This window comes from Syngnathoides biaculeatus, chromosome 14 (assembly GCF_019802595.1).
Source record: "Syngnathoides biaculeatus isolate LvHL_M chromosome 14, ASM1980259v1, whole genome shotgun sequence".
Lineage (NCBI taxonomy): Eukaryota > Metazoa > Chordata > Actinopteri > Syngnathiformes > Syngnathidae > Syngnathoides > Syngnathoides biaculeatus.
In genome coordinates this window covers 16,773,242-16,793,452 of record NC_084653.1, presented here as the reverse complement: position 1 = coordinate 16,793,452, position 20,211 = coordinate 16,773,242, and the positions used below count along the sequence as shown (strand labels likewise).

The 20,211-nt window shown below is 41.6% G+C and overlaps 1 protein-coding gene across 12 annotated transcripts in view; it reads left to right on the top strand.

Moving 5' to 3' along the window:
• The window catches only part of tns1b (tensin 1b), a 135,415-nt gene that overhangs the window by 21,817 nt on the left and 93,387 nt on the right, over nucleotides 1–20,211 (top strand). For 10 of the 12 annotated variants that reach the window (XM_061841438.1, XM_061841451.1, XM_061841450.1 and 7 more), the window contains exon 2: nucleotides 17,474–17,588. In XM_061841438.1, the coding sequence (XP_061697422.1) occupies nucleotides 17,474–17,588 (115 nt within the window). Of the gene's footprint in view, nucleotides 1–16,331; nucleotides 16,416–17,473; nucleotides 17,589–20,211 lie in introns of all 12 variants that reach the window. The other 2 variants (XM_061841443.1, XM_061841442.1) reach the window with 1 other exon arrangement.

Here is a 20,211-nt window from a genome sequence, read left to right as displayed (position 1 = left end):
ATTAATGGCATTACCATCCAGCTCAATAGGAAAGGATGGTTCGAGATACGGGCATTTTGACCTATGAGCATGGTCACTTCATGAAATCAATTCATATTTCAAGGCCACCACCGTAGATGACCTCATGTTTTGCTAGTGTTAGCATTACCACTTTAGAATGTCACATAAAGGAGGTGGAGGAGTGTTGTTTTCAGGTTGGTTCCTCCTCTCGGGACAGGGAACACAGTGAAAAACGTGCTCTTACATGTGAGTGCTCGGCAAAGGGAGGGCTGGGGCCTCGATTGTTTTCAACAGATGGAAGTCATGGGGGGTGGGAAAGGGCGTATGTGCGTTTTTGTGTCTGTGTGTGTTGGGACTGTTGAAGTGTTTCAACACGGCGACTTCCCTTTCATCTGGCAGCCAAGATGACAGGACACGCCCCGATTGATGTGTTTGTCTGCACGACGTAGATCTTGTATCATTTGTTCTTTCGATTTTCAATGAGCAATCGATAATCAACAAAGTGACTGAATGACAGTATGCCAATTGGAAGCAGAAAGAACAAATGAAACACAGATCCTTCCTTGATTTTTTTCATTATTTTTATTTTGAATCACACTGTAATTGTCTGACCAGCTTTTTCTTCCTGTTTCAAGGACAGTGACCTGACTCTGACTGCTAATCTACTTTATAGTTTGAGGGACTCGCTCATGCTCTTTTTCGTGCTCCCAGTTAACAAAAGCACAAGTTAAATTGCGATGTAGGACATTTAGGGGGACGGGAACCAGGCAGTGAAAAGACCTTGTCGGAATTGCTGTTGTTCTTGAAACAACTAATGAACCCACCATGCATGTTTTTGGGATGTGGAAAGAAACCGGAGTACCGAGAGAAAACCCATTTAGGAACTGGAAGAACATGAAAACTCCACACAGGGGAGGCTGGATTTGATGCAGATGTGCTAATCACCTGGTCATGCGACTACTTCAAGGCTCAACTATGATAAACTCCTACCAGGAGATTTGTGCAAATGAGCCCCAATCGGAAGCAGGTGTTCGAGACAGATGGGCAACTCTAAATTCCAGAGCTTATTTCCTTATCCTGTTTAATGTGGGTGTAGCACGGCATCAAAATGTTATGATCTTTTCAAGGATTTAATAAAATCTTTGTTAGTTGCGACCCCATCTGCTTTAATGATTTGAAAATTTGCTTCGAGGGTAAATATTCCGAAAAATTGACCCCCGTATCTGCTGCATGTACACATGCAAATGTAATTTGACGGCGTACTGATGAAGTGCTGCTCAAATGAGTGAAAATACTTTTGATGTATTTTTTTATGGGGGCTTTTTTTCATTGGTTCTGGTCTTTAGTTTTCTGTTAATAGTCACTGCTTGTCAAGGGTAACAAAAGCTTGCCATTGGCTCCACAGTAAAGGGGGACTGCCTGACTGTGGCTCAACTCACATGAGGCACAACAACCTGGCTGAACTTTGTAGGTCTTGAAAAAAGACAGAATATGATGTCTGTGAAATGTTTTAAATTTAAAAAAAAACTGCAAACATCCTAGAAAAATGTGTGTGTACATCATGTCCTATTCAACTACATGGAAAGTGAATGAATAATGGACCTAGTGAATGTATGGGGAGGGATTTTTTGGGGGGGGTGAATTAGAAACATCAGGCAATGAAAAACACCTACTAATTCACATTTTCTGGCAGTTGGGGTTAAATGGTTCGAGTCTCCCTTGGTGACTTCGGTTCTCTAGGGGTGGTCTGCGGGAAATACCAGGGGATTAATCCTCTCTGCTTGCTGACCGAGTGTGTCTCTGTGTGTGTTTTTGCACGTCAGTGAATTTGTGTATTTATATGGTGTGTGTGAGAAATATGTGAAAGAAATGTTCGTGTACAATAAATAGAAGGTGATTATTAGCAGTTGTTTATATATACTATATATGTGATATAGCTGATAGTGTAAATGATGTTAATGTTCTTTGGTGTGGGAGATTGATACCAAACTGTAGGTCGCAGAATTTGTGTTTACACTTTTTTCGGGTAAGGTCTGAAGTTATGTAAATTCTGTACAGAGGAGGTCTAGCAACTATAGTTAGTTCTTAAGACCAACAGGGGCCAATTCACAAAATTCATCAAGGGTATCAAATAATTTGTTACAGTCCCATTACATTCAACAGGGTTTCAATTCTTTTTCTTCCTTTGAAAGATTCTCTGAAGCTTCATAAAATGGATGCGGAGTGCCAAAGTACATTATCAGTTGAAATTATTTTTGCAATTGACACTAATGTGATGGTAGTAGTTGAGGATGAATGGACGATCTTGTGACCTCGCTCATTCACTTCCCCATCTTTGGATGGACCGGCCTCCTCGCCCAACTTATCTAATATCATGCAGCCACTTGCTTACCCAGCCACATTGGGAGACCATCATGACCTTGCAGACAGTCAAGTTTCTCACACCAATTCAGGTAAAACAACAACAGTGTTGCTACTCACGACAGTATATGCTACTGTGATTGGACTTTGGTAAAGTCAATGCACCACCGAGTGAGCTCTACATCTAGTGTCTAGCCATGTCTACATAACTCTGGAATCGTTCCATTGGATTTGGGTTTTGGTTACCACCCATACCAAAGCCCTCCTCTCCTGCTGGCTGTTTGTCCAGGCAACCAGCTCTTGGACTAAAAGCTCGTTTCATTCACATATGGTGAGAGACCACTTGGCTAATTTGGAGATTTCTTTGTGTCCTGCCTGGGATCTGTGCCTTGAAACAATCTCATCTCTGAGGGCTACAGACCACTCTTTTAACTCATTAGCTTGCTTTGATATGCATTTGACTCTCGGACTTGGTATAGCTAGTCATGCGCTGCACCATATCATGTCCAATCAATTGAATCCCCCCCAGGATACACAGTGGTGTCTAATGATGTAGCTGTCCTGAAATACCACATCACCACCTTCTGGTGGATGGACACACTTATTATTATGTGTTGGCTGGGCACTAAATCAGTAAATATTACACAGGAAAAACAGTAATAGAAAGGTTGGGGGAGGTGAAGGGCCACGGATGCTGAGGGGTACGCAGAGGCAGGAGGGGCAAAGGGATCAAGGAATGAATGAAATTAAAATAAGTGCGACTGAGAGGGGTTAAGAAGGGGGAGAGGTAGGATGAGATAGAAAGAGGAGGGGCAGGAGAAATGGATAATAAGAGCACCCCCACCCCCTTTGCTCCATGTGGAGAGGTTGGAGCTGCCTGACCCCCTCCCCAGTCAGCCCCCCTCGTTCCCAAAAAGCTTTGTGAAACTTTGCCCCGGCAGAAGGAAAGAGAGGCAGAGTGACGAGAGAGGGGAGCGGCAGTCAGGATCCAATTAGAGGACAGAACCACACTGACATTGAAGGGGGAAGAAGCGAAAGGATTCTGACGTTCTCAAGCGGGAATGCGACTTGTGCATCTATCTGCCTTGTGTATCACAATGGCTCGCCAAACTGGGATTGGACGTCCAGAAGCCCTCTAAGCGTGGCGTGGCTGCAGCATCCCTAGTTGTCCATCACCATGCCGTCGGTCTCCCTCACTTTGCCGTCAGCTTTGGCTGGTCCTGCTCGTACCTGGGTCTGTCTGTCCTGCATGTTCTGGGTGAGACAACATTTCGATCATGGCTTTCAGCGTATGGGTGTCTGTGGCAAGTTTCTGTTGTCTTGTGTACATGGACAATGTACACGAGACAAGTTTCTGGGACTGAACAATTTTCTATTGTCTTGTTTACATGAACAATGTCCATTGTCTGTGTCCTTGGAGACAAAATGATTTCTGGGAATGACCAAATTTCTGTTGTGTTGTTTGCATGGATCATAAACACAAGAGAAGGCAACTTTATGGGGATGAACAACTTTACATGAACAATGTACACAAGACTATGGATATGAACAACTTTCAGGTGTCATCTGTGCATGGTCAAATCATTCCCAGAGTAATTGATGAGACATTCAGAATACTGACATGACATATTTTTGTAGCAGACCTGAGAAATGTTTGTGCCTTCTTTGAGGATTGATACTTGTCTCAATCCAGACCCAGATCACGAAAGCCAAAGAATCTTTTGGGTGGTCTGTTTGTCGGGGGTTGGGTGCAGGGTCAGGTCCCAGGCTGCGGGGGGCCTTGGCACTGTGACACATTGGAATTAGGGACTTGTTAGAAAATAGTTGGGATGGGAAAACATACAGTAGACACATTTCACAATTCAATTGAATGGATATCAATATTTCTCCACTGGATCTGTGTCTCTCTTTGTCCACTTGTAGAAGGTTGCAACACACAGCTATTTTTCGCTTTCTCTTGGATAATTCAATCTGCTGCGAATGCCCGCGCTCACTGAGGCCTTGATTGTGCACTCATAGGTCTTCCCAGTTGTAATTCAGAAAAATGCGTTTGCATGTTTAGAAGCACTGTGGGACCAATTTCTAAATGTATGTAACCCTGTTTCTTAGGTTGACCAAAAATGTCTGTGGGTCAATGTCACCTACTGGATGTTAAACCACTAAAAATTGGCATTTCCGCCCCTTTCTGTAGCCCCTTTGGCCACCACCCGGTCCATATATTTAACCTTCCTGTTGTGTTGTGGGTCAAATTGCCTGTGTGGAGTTTAGTGGTTGCTCTTGTGTCTGTGTGCAATTTCTCTGGGTCCTCCAGTTTCCCCAGACATCCCAAAAACATACCTTAATTGGAGACTCTAAATTGACCTCAGGTGTAATCATGAATGTCCATGATTGCTTGTTTCTATGTGCTCGGCGATCGGCTGGCAACCATTTCAGGGTGTACCTGACCTCCTGCCTGAAGATACCTGGGATGGGCTCCAGTACTCCGGTGACCCTTGCAAGTGGCTATGAAAATGAATGGATGGATGGATAAAACTGGGTGGAATTGATCTTGGAACATTATTTCTCTTCTTACAAAATGCATTTAACGGTAAATTTAATATAGATTGTAAATTTAAATTTGTTTTAAAAAGAAAAAAGGCCATGCAAGTAAAATCAAAGAAAAATATTGAGCTGTCATTTTGACCTACAATTTAACAGGAGGGATCAGGTTCAATGTATATCTAAAAACATTAAAAACAACATGAAAAGAAAGAAAGAAAGAGATTGTCAGGAGAAGATTGGGAAAAAATCCTGGTCAATTTGACCCACGACATAACAGGGAGGGTTAAAAACACAGTGAGTGCTTTATTTCTTTGTTTCTACTATTATGAAAGAACATTCCTGGCTAAAAAATATAAAAGTAAACAGGACTCTCCTCTGGAGCTGAACAGAAGATGAAAGAAGGGAATCTCTGAATAGGCCATTGAGATCCATCTTTCCCCATTACTGGTCCTTCGGTATATGACTGCACACCAGTTCTTCATGAGGAGACTGGATAATCTTACAGAGCTCTTCATCAGTTAATTACCATTCTTCCCAAGGCGAGGTGAAAGCAGGGGGGTTGTAAAAGACCCTCAAAGCGCTCAGCCCCTGTCCCCCCCCATCCCACCCCCCACCACGATAGCTTTGAGTCACTGATTGACTGCACCAGACCACTGTATAACAAAACCAGCTCATGTATTCGTAATGGGCTGAGTACGGCTCTGGCAATTAATTGGCGGTCTGGTTCAATGTAGTTAATTGCGTAGTTGGTGGAGGACACGAATTCCCTATCACATTCTATTCCGTACCGACATTTCCCAATATGTGGACATCCTTTTTGGAATGAAGTTTGTAACGCCACTACACTAATTAATCCGATGGAATCTTGGTTTATGGCCGGGTTTCGGTCTTTTGATGGCGACTTAACCGGAACTTATACTGTACATATGTCAGAACGCAATTTGCTATACCTGAATTAAGATGTATGTTTTTTTTCTCCTGTGGAAGTTATTTGCTGTAAAACTCACCTATTTGTTTTTTGTTCTTATTTTGGTGCTGTTTTTGTTATGCCCGAAGATGAGAAAAAGATGGTGCCAAAGGCCTGGCTAAAAAGTACTATATGTTGCCGTGATACTTCCTTGGCAATTGTCCATTTAAATCACTTATTTAAAGGAAAACAAACCTTGATTTTTTTTCTTCAGTTGTCAATGATGACATCCCTTTGCCATATCCACACATAGAAACATACACTGTGTCTTAGATCATCCCCTCGAGCCTTCCGTTTTACATTTTTAAAATTATTTACTCATTTTCATTTTACTTTGAAATTAAGCCAAAAGTCAGGTGTATTCTTTGCTACCCACCCTGTCTCACCCAGTATAAACCACTGCTCACCCCTGCCCCAAGTACTGTTGGACCAAAGGCGAGTACGGACATCGTTACCACGATGACCATGAGCGACGCCCAAGGTGGCTGCATGTTGAGCCTGGAGCCTAGAAAAATTAGCCTACACACAGACCGTTAACATTATATTTCCTTTCTTGGAGGCAGCACTTCATTACCAAGACACTGAATTACTCTTTGTCAATTATTGTGTAAATTCACGTATGTGACATATCCAGAGGAGGGATGGTCAAACTCAAATTAACACCCGACTCCCAACGCGTTGACAAGTTTACTGGGCACTGATGTAGGTTCTTCTTCTTTTCCTCTTGGCTTGTCCCGTTAGGGGTCGTCACAGCGTGTCATCTTTTTCCATCTCAGCCTATCTGGTGCATCTTCCTCTCTAACATCCACTGTCCTCATGTCTTCCCTCACAACATCCATCAACCTTTTCTTTGGTCTTCCTCTCGCTCTTTTGCCTGGCAGCTCCATCCTCAGCACCCTTCTACCAATATACTCACTCTCTCACCTCTGAACATGTCCAAATCATCAAATTCTGCTTTCTCGAATCTTGTCTCCAAAGCATCCAACTTGGGTTGTCCCACTAATGAGCTCATTTGTATTCCTATCCAACCAGTTCATTCTGAGCGACAACCTCATCATCTTCATTTCTGCCACCTCCAGTTCTGCTTCCTGTTGTCTCTTCAGTGCCACCATCTCTAATCTGCACATCATGACCGGCCTCACAACTGTTTTATAAACTTTGTCCTTCATCCTAGCAGACTTTTCTGTCGCATAGGGTTAAACACACCAGACACCTTCCGCCAGCTGTTCCAACCTGCTTGGACCCGTTTCTTCACTTCCTTACCAGATCCTTATCAGAATCTTAATTGTGCATCCAATAAAACTCATTGCAGCTCTGCTTACCTTTGGCTACATTTTAATATTGTTTCAGACGGTGTCATACTGCCATATTTCTAAAACTGTAGCTCTTTGGTGGTATGTAAATTAGCTAAAATGCTAATGAGCAATTTCCTGAAATTCAGAAGAGCTCACTCACATATTTTTGTCATATCCTTTTCTTTGTTTGTTTAAATGTTTTTAATTAGGTGACGGAAGGACAAATTTTGTTATTGGAAATTATAACCCTCTTGGAATGTTTAATTCTTTTCTTGATGAACTCACCACCATTTTGGGGACCTGAATTTACCCTGAACATTTTTCCTAGTGTGTACATCCTTGTTAATATTTATGTACAGTATATTAGGGGTCCTGAACACGACTCCCAAAATTCCCTCAGTAAAATAGAAATAAACAAAATTTACACCAGTTTAACTGATCAATACACAATTGGGTAGACATGTCTGTCATAACAGAGCATACAAAGAAAAGTCTGAAAGACCCATTGAGGAAATTACACAGGATTATGGTTCAATTCCCTCATTTGCCTCCTTTAGAAAGTTACAAAAATTTACCTCTGATACTAGTTTTACCGACAAACACTAAAATGGATGGACATGTCTGTCATAAACAGGATGGGCGAAAAAGTCTCCTGGACTAAACGGAACATAAGGCCGACCATTTTGGCTTGAAGTCTTGGGCGAATCCCAGAACTCATTCTATGATTAGTGCCTACTAGTAAATGAATCTAAATAGAACACAACTGGATAATAAAAATCCCGGCATTGAAAAATAAAAGGAGTTTCTGCAATAACACCCACATACCCCATGGGTGCGACGCCTCCCCCATCGTAGGTCATTTTTAATCAATGTTTGCAAGTGTTGCTCTTTTCACATGTTTGCTTTGGGTGATTTGCATGAAAAATCCCAAACAACAAAAAGGGGAAGTTCAACCACCGCTTGGCTGATTAATGAGAGGTGTTGAGCTTTGTGTAAGCTCCCACCCTGCCCTTTGGTACGCCAAGAATCCCCCCCTGCTTTGGGCACGCTTGACTGGACACATTGGCCTTAAACCTCCCATGGTCTTTTGGTGTTTGAGAGATTTGGACTTGGTTCAATTTTCCCATTTTTTTTTTCTTTCTGATCCAAGGAGGTTTAGTTCAGTTACAGTATGTCCACTTAACGGCGCACACAGTTTAATTCTTTTCATCCGTCCGTCTCGTGCCAGATTGGATCAAAATGTCACCTATTGTCAACATAGTGGAGAAGTAAACTTTTGCTAATGTCTGGCACATGCTTCTGCTATGCTTGTTTCTTTGGTACACTCAAAATATGACCCCCCTGCATGTGTAGTCATCCCCACCAAAAAGCAGACAAAAGTATATCTAAAAGAACAATATAATGGAAAAATCTAATAATTTATCTAGGCTTGATAGGCTGCCTGGAAACGTAATTGCGACGCAAAGACATCTTTTCTGACGTATGAATATGCCATGATACAATTCCCCTCATAGTTAGTGGCTAAAAAACTGAAAAATTTTACTTGTACTTTGTTACTACCCAAAACCGGAAGTAGCGAATCGCAGCACTCTGTTTGTTGTTTTTGTTTGTCCCCCCCTTTGCAAACAACCTTGGACAAGATCTAAAACTAACACATGAGGGGTTACGGTGTCACAGCTCCTGACTGAGCTTGAGGATTTGGCGAGTTGGGAAGTAAAGCGTAAAGTGGGGTGCTGCTCAACCCGTGCCAGCTTTTAAACCACGTGTTGCCTGGAGGTTTGAGAAAATGATTATGTGGTCGGTTAATTTTTTTATTGCTAAGAATTGGGATTCGGGGGTGAACTGCAGTGACGTTGCTGGTGGAAAGCATGACCCACTAAGCATTCTTCTAAGTTTTATGAGCACTAAATCTAGACAATCAATGATCATGGTTGTACTTCTGATGGTCTGTAAAAAAGATGGAATTTTTTTAGCCCCCCCCCCTTTTACTGATGGATGACTGTGTAATTTCCTCCCTGTGATCCATCTAACAGATGAAATAGATGTTGAGAGAGGAGATGTTGAGGGTAGTGGGGTGAGTTGAGGGGTGGGGGGTGGGGGCAGTAGAGAAGGAAGCAAGGCTGGAATGCCTGGGGTGCATTTTCGGCCCAAATGAATAGCAGGTGACTGTTCATTGTAAAGCCATTTGGGCACTGGGAGCTGGAGAAGGGAAGAAAGAGGAGGAAGGGAAAGGTCTTTCGAGTGCCTTTGCGGTGAACTGTTGTCCCATTCCACTTGTAAAAAGTTGCTTACCTTTAAGGGACACTTCCTTCTTCAGGTCTTAAGTGTTCAATTCAAACTAAGTTGGGTCTCGGAAGAAGATTCATTTTTTCTTTGTGTTTTTGGGCGAAATATAAATTAATATACAGCTTTTTGCCTTCAAATTTGACTGCTGGGTAACCTGTGGGGAAGAGATGCAGTGAGTAGAAAGTAAGACAGGACGCAACAGGACAGGAACTATTTGCCTGGTGAAGCCGTGTTAGGAGTGGCAATGCTGCCGTCTGAAGAATTTGAGTGCAAATAAGAAGACAGTCCAGTAAGGAATGCTTTTGAGTAATCTCTAGACAGGCACCGCATATGTGACATGCAAAAGAGAGGATTGCATCCAGTTGAGCGCAAATCTCTGTCAAGGTTTAGTTTGGGCCAGAGTACCAGGTGGTGTTTATTATTATTCTCAATCATCTTTGGGGTCCACAATTTACCTGAAAGGATTATGAACACGTTTATCCTTGTCAAGCAGATAGGAAGGAGAGAAGTGGAGATGAAGCACAAAACACTTTTGGCCAGTGGAAAGAAACCCAAGGAGGAAACATATGGAGACATGTCATGGTCGACCCCCTAAGCCTCGTTCAAACATCCGTCCATGCATATGGTGTCCCATATGAGAGACGGCAATGTGCTCCCTCACTGATTAACCCAGTTGACTGGAGAGGCAGGGGTTCGCCAACAATGACACTGTCTCATTTTCAGAAGTCGGCCACTGTGCTCAATATTGATTTTATTAACTTGTTCAGATGGTCGGAAATATCTCAGACACAGAGGGAGTGAACACTTTATTCGTCTTCATTATTTTCTCTTCAATCCATCCTTGCCTTTTGTCTAGCTGTCTTATTGGACCTGTTAAAACTTCCGAACAGTGTCGGGAGTTTTATCACTTCTATGAATAAATTCATATCAACAGGAAATAACTTATCCTCCCTTTAGCATGTTAGATTAAATCAAAGAGACCCTCAGAAACACAGAAGAATCTTAGAGATCCAACATAATCCTTCCTGGCATGCTCATCGGTGGATCTTCGGTTTGGGCATGTGGAACATATAAATTGGACAATTTGAGTTCAGATGTTAAAACTATCACAACGTAGACAAAATCCAATTATAATAATGTTTGTCTTTCTACTGCTGCGGATGCTTGTTAGCACCCAAATATTTTTTTTTGGGGGGGGGGGTTCTGTTTGCAAATGATGTAATGGATGCATTAATTGCATTAAAGCGACACCCTGTGTAGTTAGCCATGTCCGTCTGCATGTGTGTGTGTGTGCTTACATCACTATGAGTCACACTTTTGGAATCGAGGGACGAGAAAGAGTTCCACAGTAAAAGGAAAAACAGCCTCCAGGTTACCTTAGGCAGCTGGAATGCATCTTTTCCAAATCCAATATGGAATCGTTTATCTTTATGTTGCAATATTAACATATTAGTGAAGGAACAAAAATGAAAAAGTGTGTTATCACTGTTCCGAAACATAAGAAACCTGAGTATTACTCTGCTTGACATTTTTAGGGGGCCTTTGGAATTACCCTTCTTTATTAGTCCTCCGACAAATTACTTTTTAAGGGTGTCTCAGCGTGCCAAGAAATTACAGAATTTGTGTGTCCCAGTGTGAAAATGTACGTGTTTTAGGGGGGGGGGGGGGGAACATCTGAAGATGCCATGCTGGGTGAATTTAAAGCCTTGTACTTCCATCAAATTCACGATAAACGTACTGTATGATACGCAATTTGTTGCCAAGGTAATTATTGTGTGAGTGGGCACAAATTGAAATTATTAAAGCATCAAAATTTTGGTGTGAACTGACGTGCTACTGTTTACATCGCTTTCTGTGTGTGTGCGTGTGTGTGCGTGCGCATTTTCATCTTGTTTTTACCCATGTGTGCTAATGAATGCCAAGCGGGAGATTATCGCTAGGGGAAGAGTGTCTGTTCCCAGGAGCTGTGGTGCCTGAGAGCTCCAGGGTGGGTGGGTTGGGTTGGGGGGTTACGTGTGCACCCTGACCTCAGCTTCAGGGTCCCGTCTGCCCGTTAAGAACCCATTTCTTTCTTTTTTGCCCCAGAAATTTGAGTTACAAAATGCTGAAGCTCTTGCAACATGTTGAAACATTCACTCAGTCAGAGTCACCTTATTGTTCATGAATATGAGTTGTTTAAAAAAACAATTAATCCGCCGCTAACCACCCCCATCCCTCCCTTGTCACCCCCCCAAGCGACTGGCTGGCTCCCCACCCGCCCCCCCCCAAAACAATAAACAAACTCCTAGAGTGCCATCTGCATTGCTAATGGTCGGAAACAATTATGGGCTCACAAAAGGGAACATCGTGCTATATTGCCTCGTGCTGTATTTACACAGTATTTTGAGGTTAAATGTCTGCGGCTGGATTGCAAGAGGACATTTAATCCCTTTTCCCCTTTCACCCTTCCATTTAAGAGGATAGGAAATCTGTAAACAGGACAAGTGTTTTGAGTGGTGGATGGCTGCATGCCCCCTCCTTGCCACCCCCTCATAATGTCCCTCCTACTGGGCATACCTACTATGTGACTGATTGAATAAGGCCTTGGAGATGTCAAATAGGTGGATAAATAGACTCAAAGAATTTCAGTTAAATAAACATTGTATGTCTTGGACTGACTATACATCGCTGGCATAGATAGGTAAAGATACAGTGCCGAGCCGTTGTTCAACTGACATTTTGCTTAAAACAAAAATTGTATGAGACAAGCAGTGTATGGTAGCAGCGAATTCCACTCAAATTACTTCATAAGCGGCAGTTTGGCAGATAGTAAATTTTACAATGAAGAGGGTTAAAGTTCAAGTTTGTTGTGAAACTAAATGTAAAATAAAAAACATGTGTTTAAAACAACCACATGATTTTACCTTTGAATCTGCCAACACAAGATGGGAAGTGCCATATTACCTATGTACATGTGTTGGTCCACTCTTAGTCTTAAAAATTCATAGCTTATCGGAATAACAATGCTCATATAATGGTATATTTTATTTATCTCCATCAAAGAACAACTAATATTACAGTGGATCACCGAGGTAATGTGAGGTCTCGATATGCAGTCTGTCCCCAAAAAATGTATACACACTTTAAATAATGACATTTGTAAATTCTTTTACATGTTAAAAATGATTCCAATTATGATAATCATCAAGTTTACAATTATTTAGAGCGTGTATAAATTTTTTTTGGAACACCCTGTATATCCGGATATCTGAATTATACTGGGCGGAACGGTGGATCCGCTGGTAAAGCGTTGGCCTCACAGTTCTGAGGACCCGGGTCCGATCCTGACCCCGCTTGTGTGGAGTTTGCATGTTCTCCCCATGCCTGTGTGGCTTTTCTCTGGGCACTCCAGTTTCCTCCCACATCCCAAAAACATGCAACATTAATTGGACACTCTAAATTGCCCCTAGGTGTGATTGTGAGTGTGGCTGACTGTCTCTATATGCCCTGCGATTGGGTGGCAACCAGTTCAGGGTGTACAATGCCCCCTGCCCGTTCACAGCTGGGATAGACTCCAGCACTCCCTGCGACCCATGTGAGGATAAGCAGCTAAGAAAATGGATGGATGGATGGATGGATGAATTATACTGAACCCAGCTGGCCAAGGTCCGCACTTCTGGAGAAACGGCGTAACATCCATTTAATTGAAAATCAAATACGGCAAAAACTTTTATTTCTTTATAGCTATCCACTTTCAGTACCGCTTATTGTGCCATTACTTTATAAAATAGTACAATATTGAAGAGTTGTATTTTTCCTCATAAAAAAAATTACAATTTAGTTTTTTTTCCATGTGACCCTGGAACATATTGATGGTGTTTCCCTTCATTTTGAAGGGCAAAGATAATTTGAGATACGGAGGTTTGAGTTACGAGCCTGGTCATGAAATTAATTCAACTCCTATCTCAAGGCACCCCTATAATCTCACCCTGTGTATGTTCCCCAAGAAACGTCTTCTGTGGACATGCCCTGTTATGCCAGGCCGAGACCTCCAGCGCTCGCTCGAAATGTGTCCTTGGCCAACTGACACGGGCCCATCCAGCACAACCACGGCTGCTATTTCAGCCTAACTAGATTAAGCTAATCACGTTATGTTGTGATGGCCAGCAGGGAGGAATGAATGAAGGCTTGGCTCGAGCGCTGTTGCCATGTGGCTCTCAAATACAAACAAGCGAGCTGTCACACAGAGCTTGAAGAACAGCAGGGGTAATAGCATCATTCGATTATTTAAACCTCCATACAAACCTTTGGGCAATCCTTTGTAAATATACATGAGTATTCACGCATCGCCGAGACTGCCGTGGAGAAAGCAAGAGAGAAACGGTAAATAGGAGGCCAGTTTGCTAGAACGCGCCTTTATGTGCGCGGGATCGACACATTGGCCACACCTGAATCAAGCGACGAGATAGATGATAGGCTGACCTCTTTTTTTTTTTTTCGGAGAGGGTATGCCATCATGCGATCGATCCAAAACTGGCTCGCATTGACCACCCCTGGTGTAGTGTTAAAAAGCATAATTAAAACTGCTATATAAACATATTCATTGTACGTATTCATGACACTTATTAAACCAATTCGAAATCACACCCAAAAATAATGTTCAACTATTAATTTTCATTTTATGTGTTTTATTTGAAAATGGGATAATTTGAACCTCAACATGAAATGACTGATTACAATTTTTTTTTTGGAAAATGTTTTTTTTAAAAATGGTCATAGGTCATCGTGACCCACTGCTTGTTCATCATTAAAAATCTGAAATATAACAAGAGAGAAAACAACGTAATTTCAAAGCATACTTTATATTTTTATAAATATCCTTTTTTTAATTTTCAAACTTTAGAACGGGTCAATTTGAACCACAACATGACAAGCGGGTAAATTTTAAAATATCTCAATTTGACCTTCAAGGTAGCACCAGGGTTTAATCTATTCCTGTATATTTGTTTCTCTTCTCTTTTCTCTGAAATTGATAAGTAAATAACTTCATGATTTAGATGAGCAAAACATAAAGATAACACAGTAACATTGGAAAAAATGTGGACTCTGTGTGTTTGCCGCCATCACCCCTCTTAGCACAGAGTAGTCTTAAGACTACCTGCTTGGTGTTTCAATGTGTCTGCACATTTTTCTAAAAAGAACCCCCCCGCCCCCATATGGAACCCATCATGCATGTGTGAATTTACTTCATCATAATGTTCTCATCAGACTTGTAAAGCGCAATTGATGTAAGTGTAGGGGGTGTAGGTTTCGCAAAATCTAAAGTTTTGTGACTTATCTCCCTCTCCGCTAAATCACTTGTGCCCTTGTGAATCCACCTGGTTTGACTTGATTCGTGGGTCAAACTGACCCGCTGCATGACTGATCTTTCTGTAATGTTGCAGGTCAAATTGACCTTTTATGAAGTTTAACACGAGAGAGTGAGTATATTGGTCGAAGGGTGCTGAGGATGGAGCTGCCTGGCAAAAGAGCGAGAGGAAGACCAAAGAAAAGGTTGATGGATGTTGTGAGGGAGGACATGAGGACAGTGGGTGTTAGGGAGGTGGATGCACGAGATAGGCTTAGATGGAAAAAGATGACACGCTGTGGGGACCCCTAAAGGGACAAGCCAAAAGGAAAAGAAGAAGAAGATGAAGTTTAACACGTTAGACTTTCCTTACCTTTTTTCACTCCATTTTAAAGACCACGTAAGGGGAATTCAAAGATTTTTTTTGGTATGTACAGTCTGTGTTTGAAGATAATTGCTGAAAACATGCAAAGGGTAAGAACGATGTGGTGCTCACTTGTGGAGATATTGAGTTGAACGGTTTTTCACCAATTCTGTTTTCGTTTCAGATTTTAGTGAATAGTATCTTCCCCTTAGATAGTCCACCACTGTGGCCCCTTTGGAGCGCCTCGTTGTTTCATTGTAAATGGTTGTGCATCCTAGTGAGAAAGGCAGAATCGCGAGAACGACAAAGGAAAGAGAGGAAAATAGGGTCTAAACTGGAGCTTTGCATTGGTGTAGCTGCTTTCGAGCGCCTTGTAGTTGGTCGAGCGTGCACCCATGTCAAGGGGAGGAAAGCAGAAGACACTGGAGGAAGGGAAACATTTGACAGCCACCACGTGGACTTTAAAATGGGCGGGCTTTGGCCTGGCACAGCTGCTTTAGAGCACCTTATTGTCGCAGGGTAGAAAAAACCCTTCGATTACTTGCTGGGATATATTCCTGTAGCAAGAATTCTTTTTTTCCCCCAATAACTTCTTGTATGAGGTTATCCAATATGCCAAACCCATGACATCACACTTGCCTGTCCAGCTTGCACACATAGCTGGTTAATGGAAGCCACATGGATGCATGCCCTTCCAATTCAGTCGAAATCGCATTGAAAAAACTTCCTAGTTGAGTGCCTGTATCCATCTTCAGACGTTCGAAATTCAATAAAGACATACAGTTCTGTTTCTAAAGGTCACTTTTTATGACTCTAATATGACCCCTCAATGTGTGATGTATTAATAAAAGTGCCATAGCTTGGTGTCTTTCAAACACAACGTCCCCAGATCTTGCCCCCATATCTGTTTCTTACCAGGGATTTCGTCACTTTTTTGACAACTATTTGCTAGAGTGACATATAGTGATATTTCACAACCAAATCGCTAATTGGGAAAATACTGAAAGCATTTTTATAAACTAGAAGCCCTGTTGTTAATGCAAGCATTGCATATCAACTTCTGAAGATGCATGAATAATACATTTAATTACAGTACAGTGAATCCAGTACATATTATATATATGTAGATATTTTTTTTAAAAGCTAGGAATAATCTTTTGAATGGGTTAATTTGACCCTCAACATAAACAGGAGGACTAATGAGCCAAACTGTGGAGGCAGTATGAAGACCAGCTGAACAAACAGACGACAGAAATGATGTCACCTTTCCCTTGGGTAAGTCCTTAGTGGGAAAAAGCAAACACATTACAGGTTTTTGGAAAAGATACCAAAGGTAACAAACATTTGACCCCCCCACCCCCAACTCCCTCCCTCCAAAAAGATTCACCCATCTCTGTAGCATTAACGAGGGACTAACTTTAAACTGCGCAGACGGAACAAAAACGTTGCAGCTGTTAGATGTTGGGACAGGATTCAGACGGGTCCAATTTGACACATGGTCGCACAAACCATCTGGGAAGACAGGAGGGAGTTGATTATGTGCAAACCCCAAGTTATTGTGACAAAAATCCCGCAAGTCAGGTCAGACGGAACTCGACTTGCTTGACTTTTCAACCTAAATTTTTTAGCAAGTCGAGTCAAGTCATCACTTGGGGTCAGCAAGTCATAAGTCAAAATCTCGCTCATTCACAAGATACACGGTATTATATTCGGGAGCAATACAATACACAATTTGTAAAGCATATTGTGTTTTACAATAATACTCAAACATAGTTATGATTTCATTTATATGTGTGGCTAGAAAGCAAAGCACGGCGAGCATATACCAATGAATCAATGAATGAGGTAAATGATTATTGTAAAGCCTCTCAAAATATAGATTTGCTTTCCTTATTCTCGCTTGTTTCCTCTCCTTTGTTTGGATCTGCTTTTTCCATGACAATCACACCATGCTTTTGCGGTTCAATAAAAAAATAATACAGTAACGTATGGTCTTTGTTAGCCGTGTTTGTCCACGTTGGTCGTAGCGCGGGGGGGACTTGGAAACTGAGAAATTCCAACGCGTTATCTATGAGGTTGAAACATTTACTGTAGGTAATGCTCTTGAGGAGAGGTGGCTTCGGGGTAAAGTTTTTAATTGGCGTGCTTGATTTATGTGTTAAGCCAGGTGTTCCATTTGTTCATGACCTATACCGGCAAAATGAAATAAACCGCTTCGCTGACACCTGCGCGGAAAACATCTGTCCAAAACAAAGTGCAACACCTGGACGCCATGGAGCGAAAACATTTCAGCACTGACACGCCATCTGTTAATTTTTTTTTCCTTTTTTCAGCCGGAGGAATTGGAGGCTCTGCATTCCCACACATTCCGGGAGAAGACTTTTAAGAAGTCCAAGCACTGCAGCGTTTGCAAACAGATCATCGTCCACGATGGACTCGTATGCAGAGGTCAGTCACCTGAGCTCAATCCACCTATTGTAAGCTTAATAGTATAACCAAGTTGTTTTTAACTTACTGGAACCGAATCTATAAAAAATACCATAGCACTTGCTGATTTAATTTTTTTTATTCCTTGTTTTCCAAAACTGTTCAAGAATCACTTATGGTTCTCAGTTGGTGTCGCCGCTTTTCTCGTTGTTGCAAAGTCACTTTTGTAGACATTAAGACCAATACGGCAATCTTTTTTTCTGATTAAAAATAGCACCTGAAAATTTGTGCAGTGTTAGTTATAGCTTCAAATGCTGATTCAAAGTTTGACATACCACCAGAAGCGTATTTTTTAAAAGGTTTTATTGTATATTGTATATTGCTAGCAATGTTCTTTGCTAGCTTGAGGCTGAGCTGCATTGTATTTGTTTAAGGAGTAAACTAGTATCTGGAGCACAAGTTATTAACATTTCCTGTACCTCTACATACTGTCATGAAAAAATATCTCTGAATACAAATACCCCAATGTATTTTTTTACCACCCAAAATGAGTGGGTCCTGACCCACAAATTGAGAATCACTGACTATGTTTTGAGGCTAGCGCTATTGAAGATATGAGCTATATACTGACCTGCAGCCATTTTTTGTATATTGTGGATTAAACTTATCCGTGTTCATATTTGAAAAATCTGCTACTTTTCTTTCTTTCAGCCGGCAGGCACAACAATCAGCAATAGGCTTTTTTTTTTTTTTAAATAGTTGGACTGTATAATGTCAAATTCACTTCCACTATGCTTGTAACTACAAATTTTTCCTCACAACTCAAAGCAAAAAAGACAAACATAACAGGATGGTTAAACTCGTGTCCACAACACACCAATGCAGGAGTGTGAAATCCCAGATGGTTCATGACTCGATGCGTTCATAATAATATAATGTCAGATAAAAGCTGTATGCCAGGAAGGTAACTGAAAGTTCATTGTAAACAGTAATGTCAGCCACCTGCTTAGAAACAGTAGTATCTGGTAACAGATATGAAAAAAATAAGCAAGATATGACGTGTTCAGCAAAATGCCACAAAAGTGGAAATGTCTGTTTTCAGTGCGATAACTACAATGGTGGCCGGCCGGAAGCAACTGGTTGTTTGGTTTGGCTGGAAAAGTGGGAACATTTCGGTCGGAGCTCCCCAAACCTGACCCGTGATAGTAAGGCCCGGACAATCAAGTCTTTCCTGCTTAGTAGCATTATTTCAATGCCAAGTATATTAGTGTGACCGAATCAATCGTCTGAACAAAGAATGGACAGATCAAGGATCTGTTTTTTAAACTCACAAATACCCCAAACCGGTGAAATGTGAGGCAGACGTGGTCACCACAATTCCACCGTGCTGGTGCTGTACAGTTTAGTTCATTGAGGAAATTCTCCACAGAGTTTTAAACACAGTATTAGCAGTAAAAAAAAAAACAAAAAACTGTGATACCCTGAATCCACAATAGGTGAACTCCGGTATAGTGAAGGAACACTGTAAATTCATGATATTGTGACCCACCTTTATCAGGTTTGTTCAAATATATTAAGAGAATTTTTTTAATAGGCTAATGTGGTATATGACCGATTATGCTGTTGTTAACTGGAAAGGAGAGCAAATTTGGACGAATTTGGTTTCAACCCATCGATGGCCATGTACTGTACAACATTAAAACAAGCTCCCACGCATTATTCTAAATGCTCCAAGCACTGAGTAGTACAACAGTTTGTACCTCCCCTCTTCTGCTTTTGTTTACCAACACTGTACAGTCACATGGTCTCTCGATGACACAAGCACTTGGACTTCCTCCCGCCCGTCGGTTGCCGGGATACAAGGTGTGGGTTACTCTCACAATAGGCGTGTTGACGCAGGTCAGCTGCGCTGTTACAAAACAAGGAACTCCGTAATGGAGTATTTTTGGAGACTTTGGCCTCCAGGGCAGGATGTGGCTTTTATTTTTCATTGACAGCGCAGGTGCAATTTGTGTAGAGGGTGGATGAAAAACACTCGGTATACACATGCATAGTGCGTCTGTACGTGTGTGTGTGTAAAGGCATAGTGGAAGGTTATCTTACTTCGAGTTGTAACTGCTGACCTCATACAGCTGGTATGCAGGTCACGCCGAGACACTCACTAAGACACACAGACGCACACAATTTCATAAAACTTTTTTTTTTAAAGGGTCTTACAGAGGGGAAATTAGGTAGTAATTGTAATTCAATGATTGCCAACCACTTTGCCAGAAATGATCACATTTCACAGAAATAAACTAAAAAATACTATAATAAATAATCATATCTTTATTTATGGCAGAGCTCTATAGTGATGGTCAGAATAACTGAATTAATGCCCTTTCACAAGATGACAGAAGGTACAATTGACCTGTCTACCCACCCACAGAACAGAGTTTAGCTTTATGCTCAATTTAACACATATTTCACATTTGCGAGTATACATTGGGATTAGATGAATATTTCAATCTGTATTATTTTAGTGACATTTATGTTCAGATTTTCTCCTGTAAAACTCATCATGCCTTGGCCCAAGGAAGGTTGGGAAAGACTGAAATGTGTAATGTGGGAGCGAGAGCGCCATCTTTTGGATTTATGACATCAT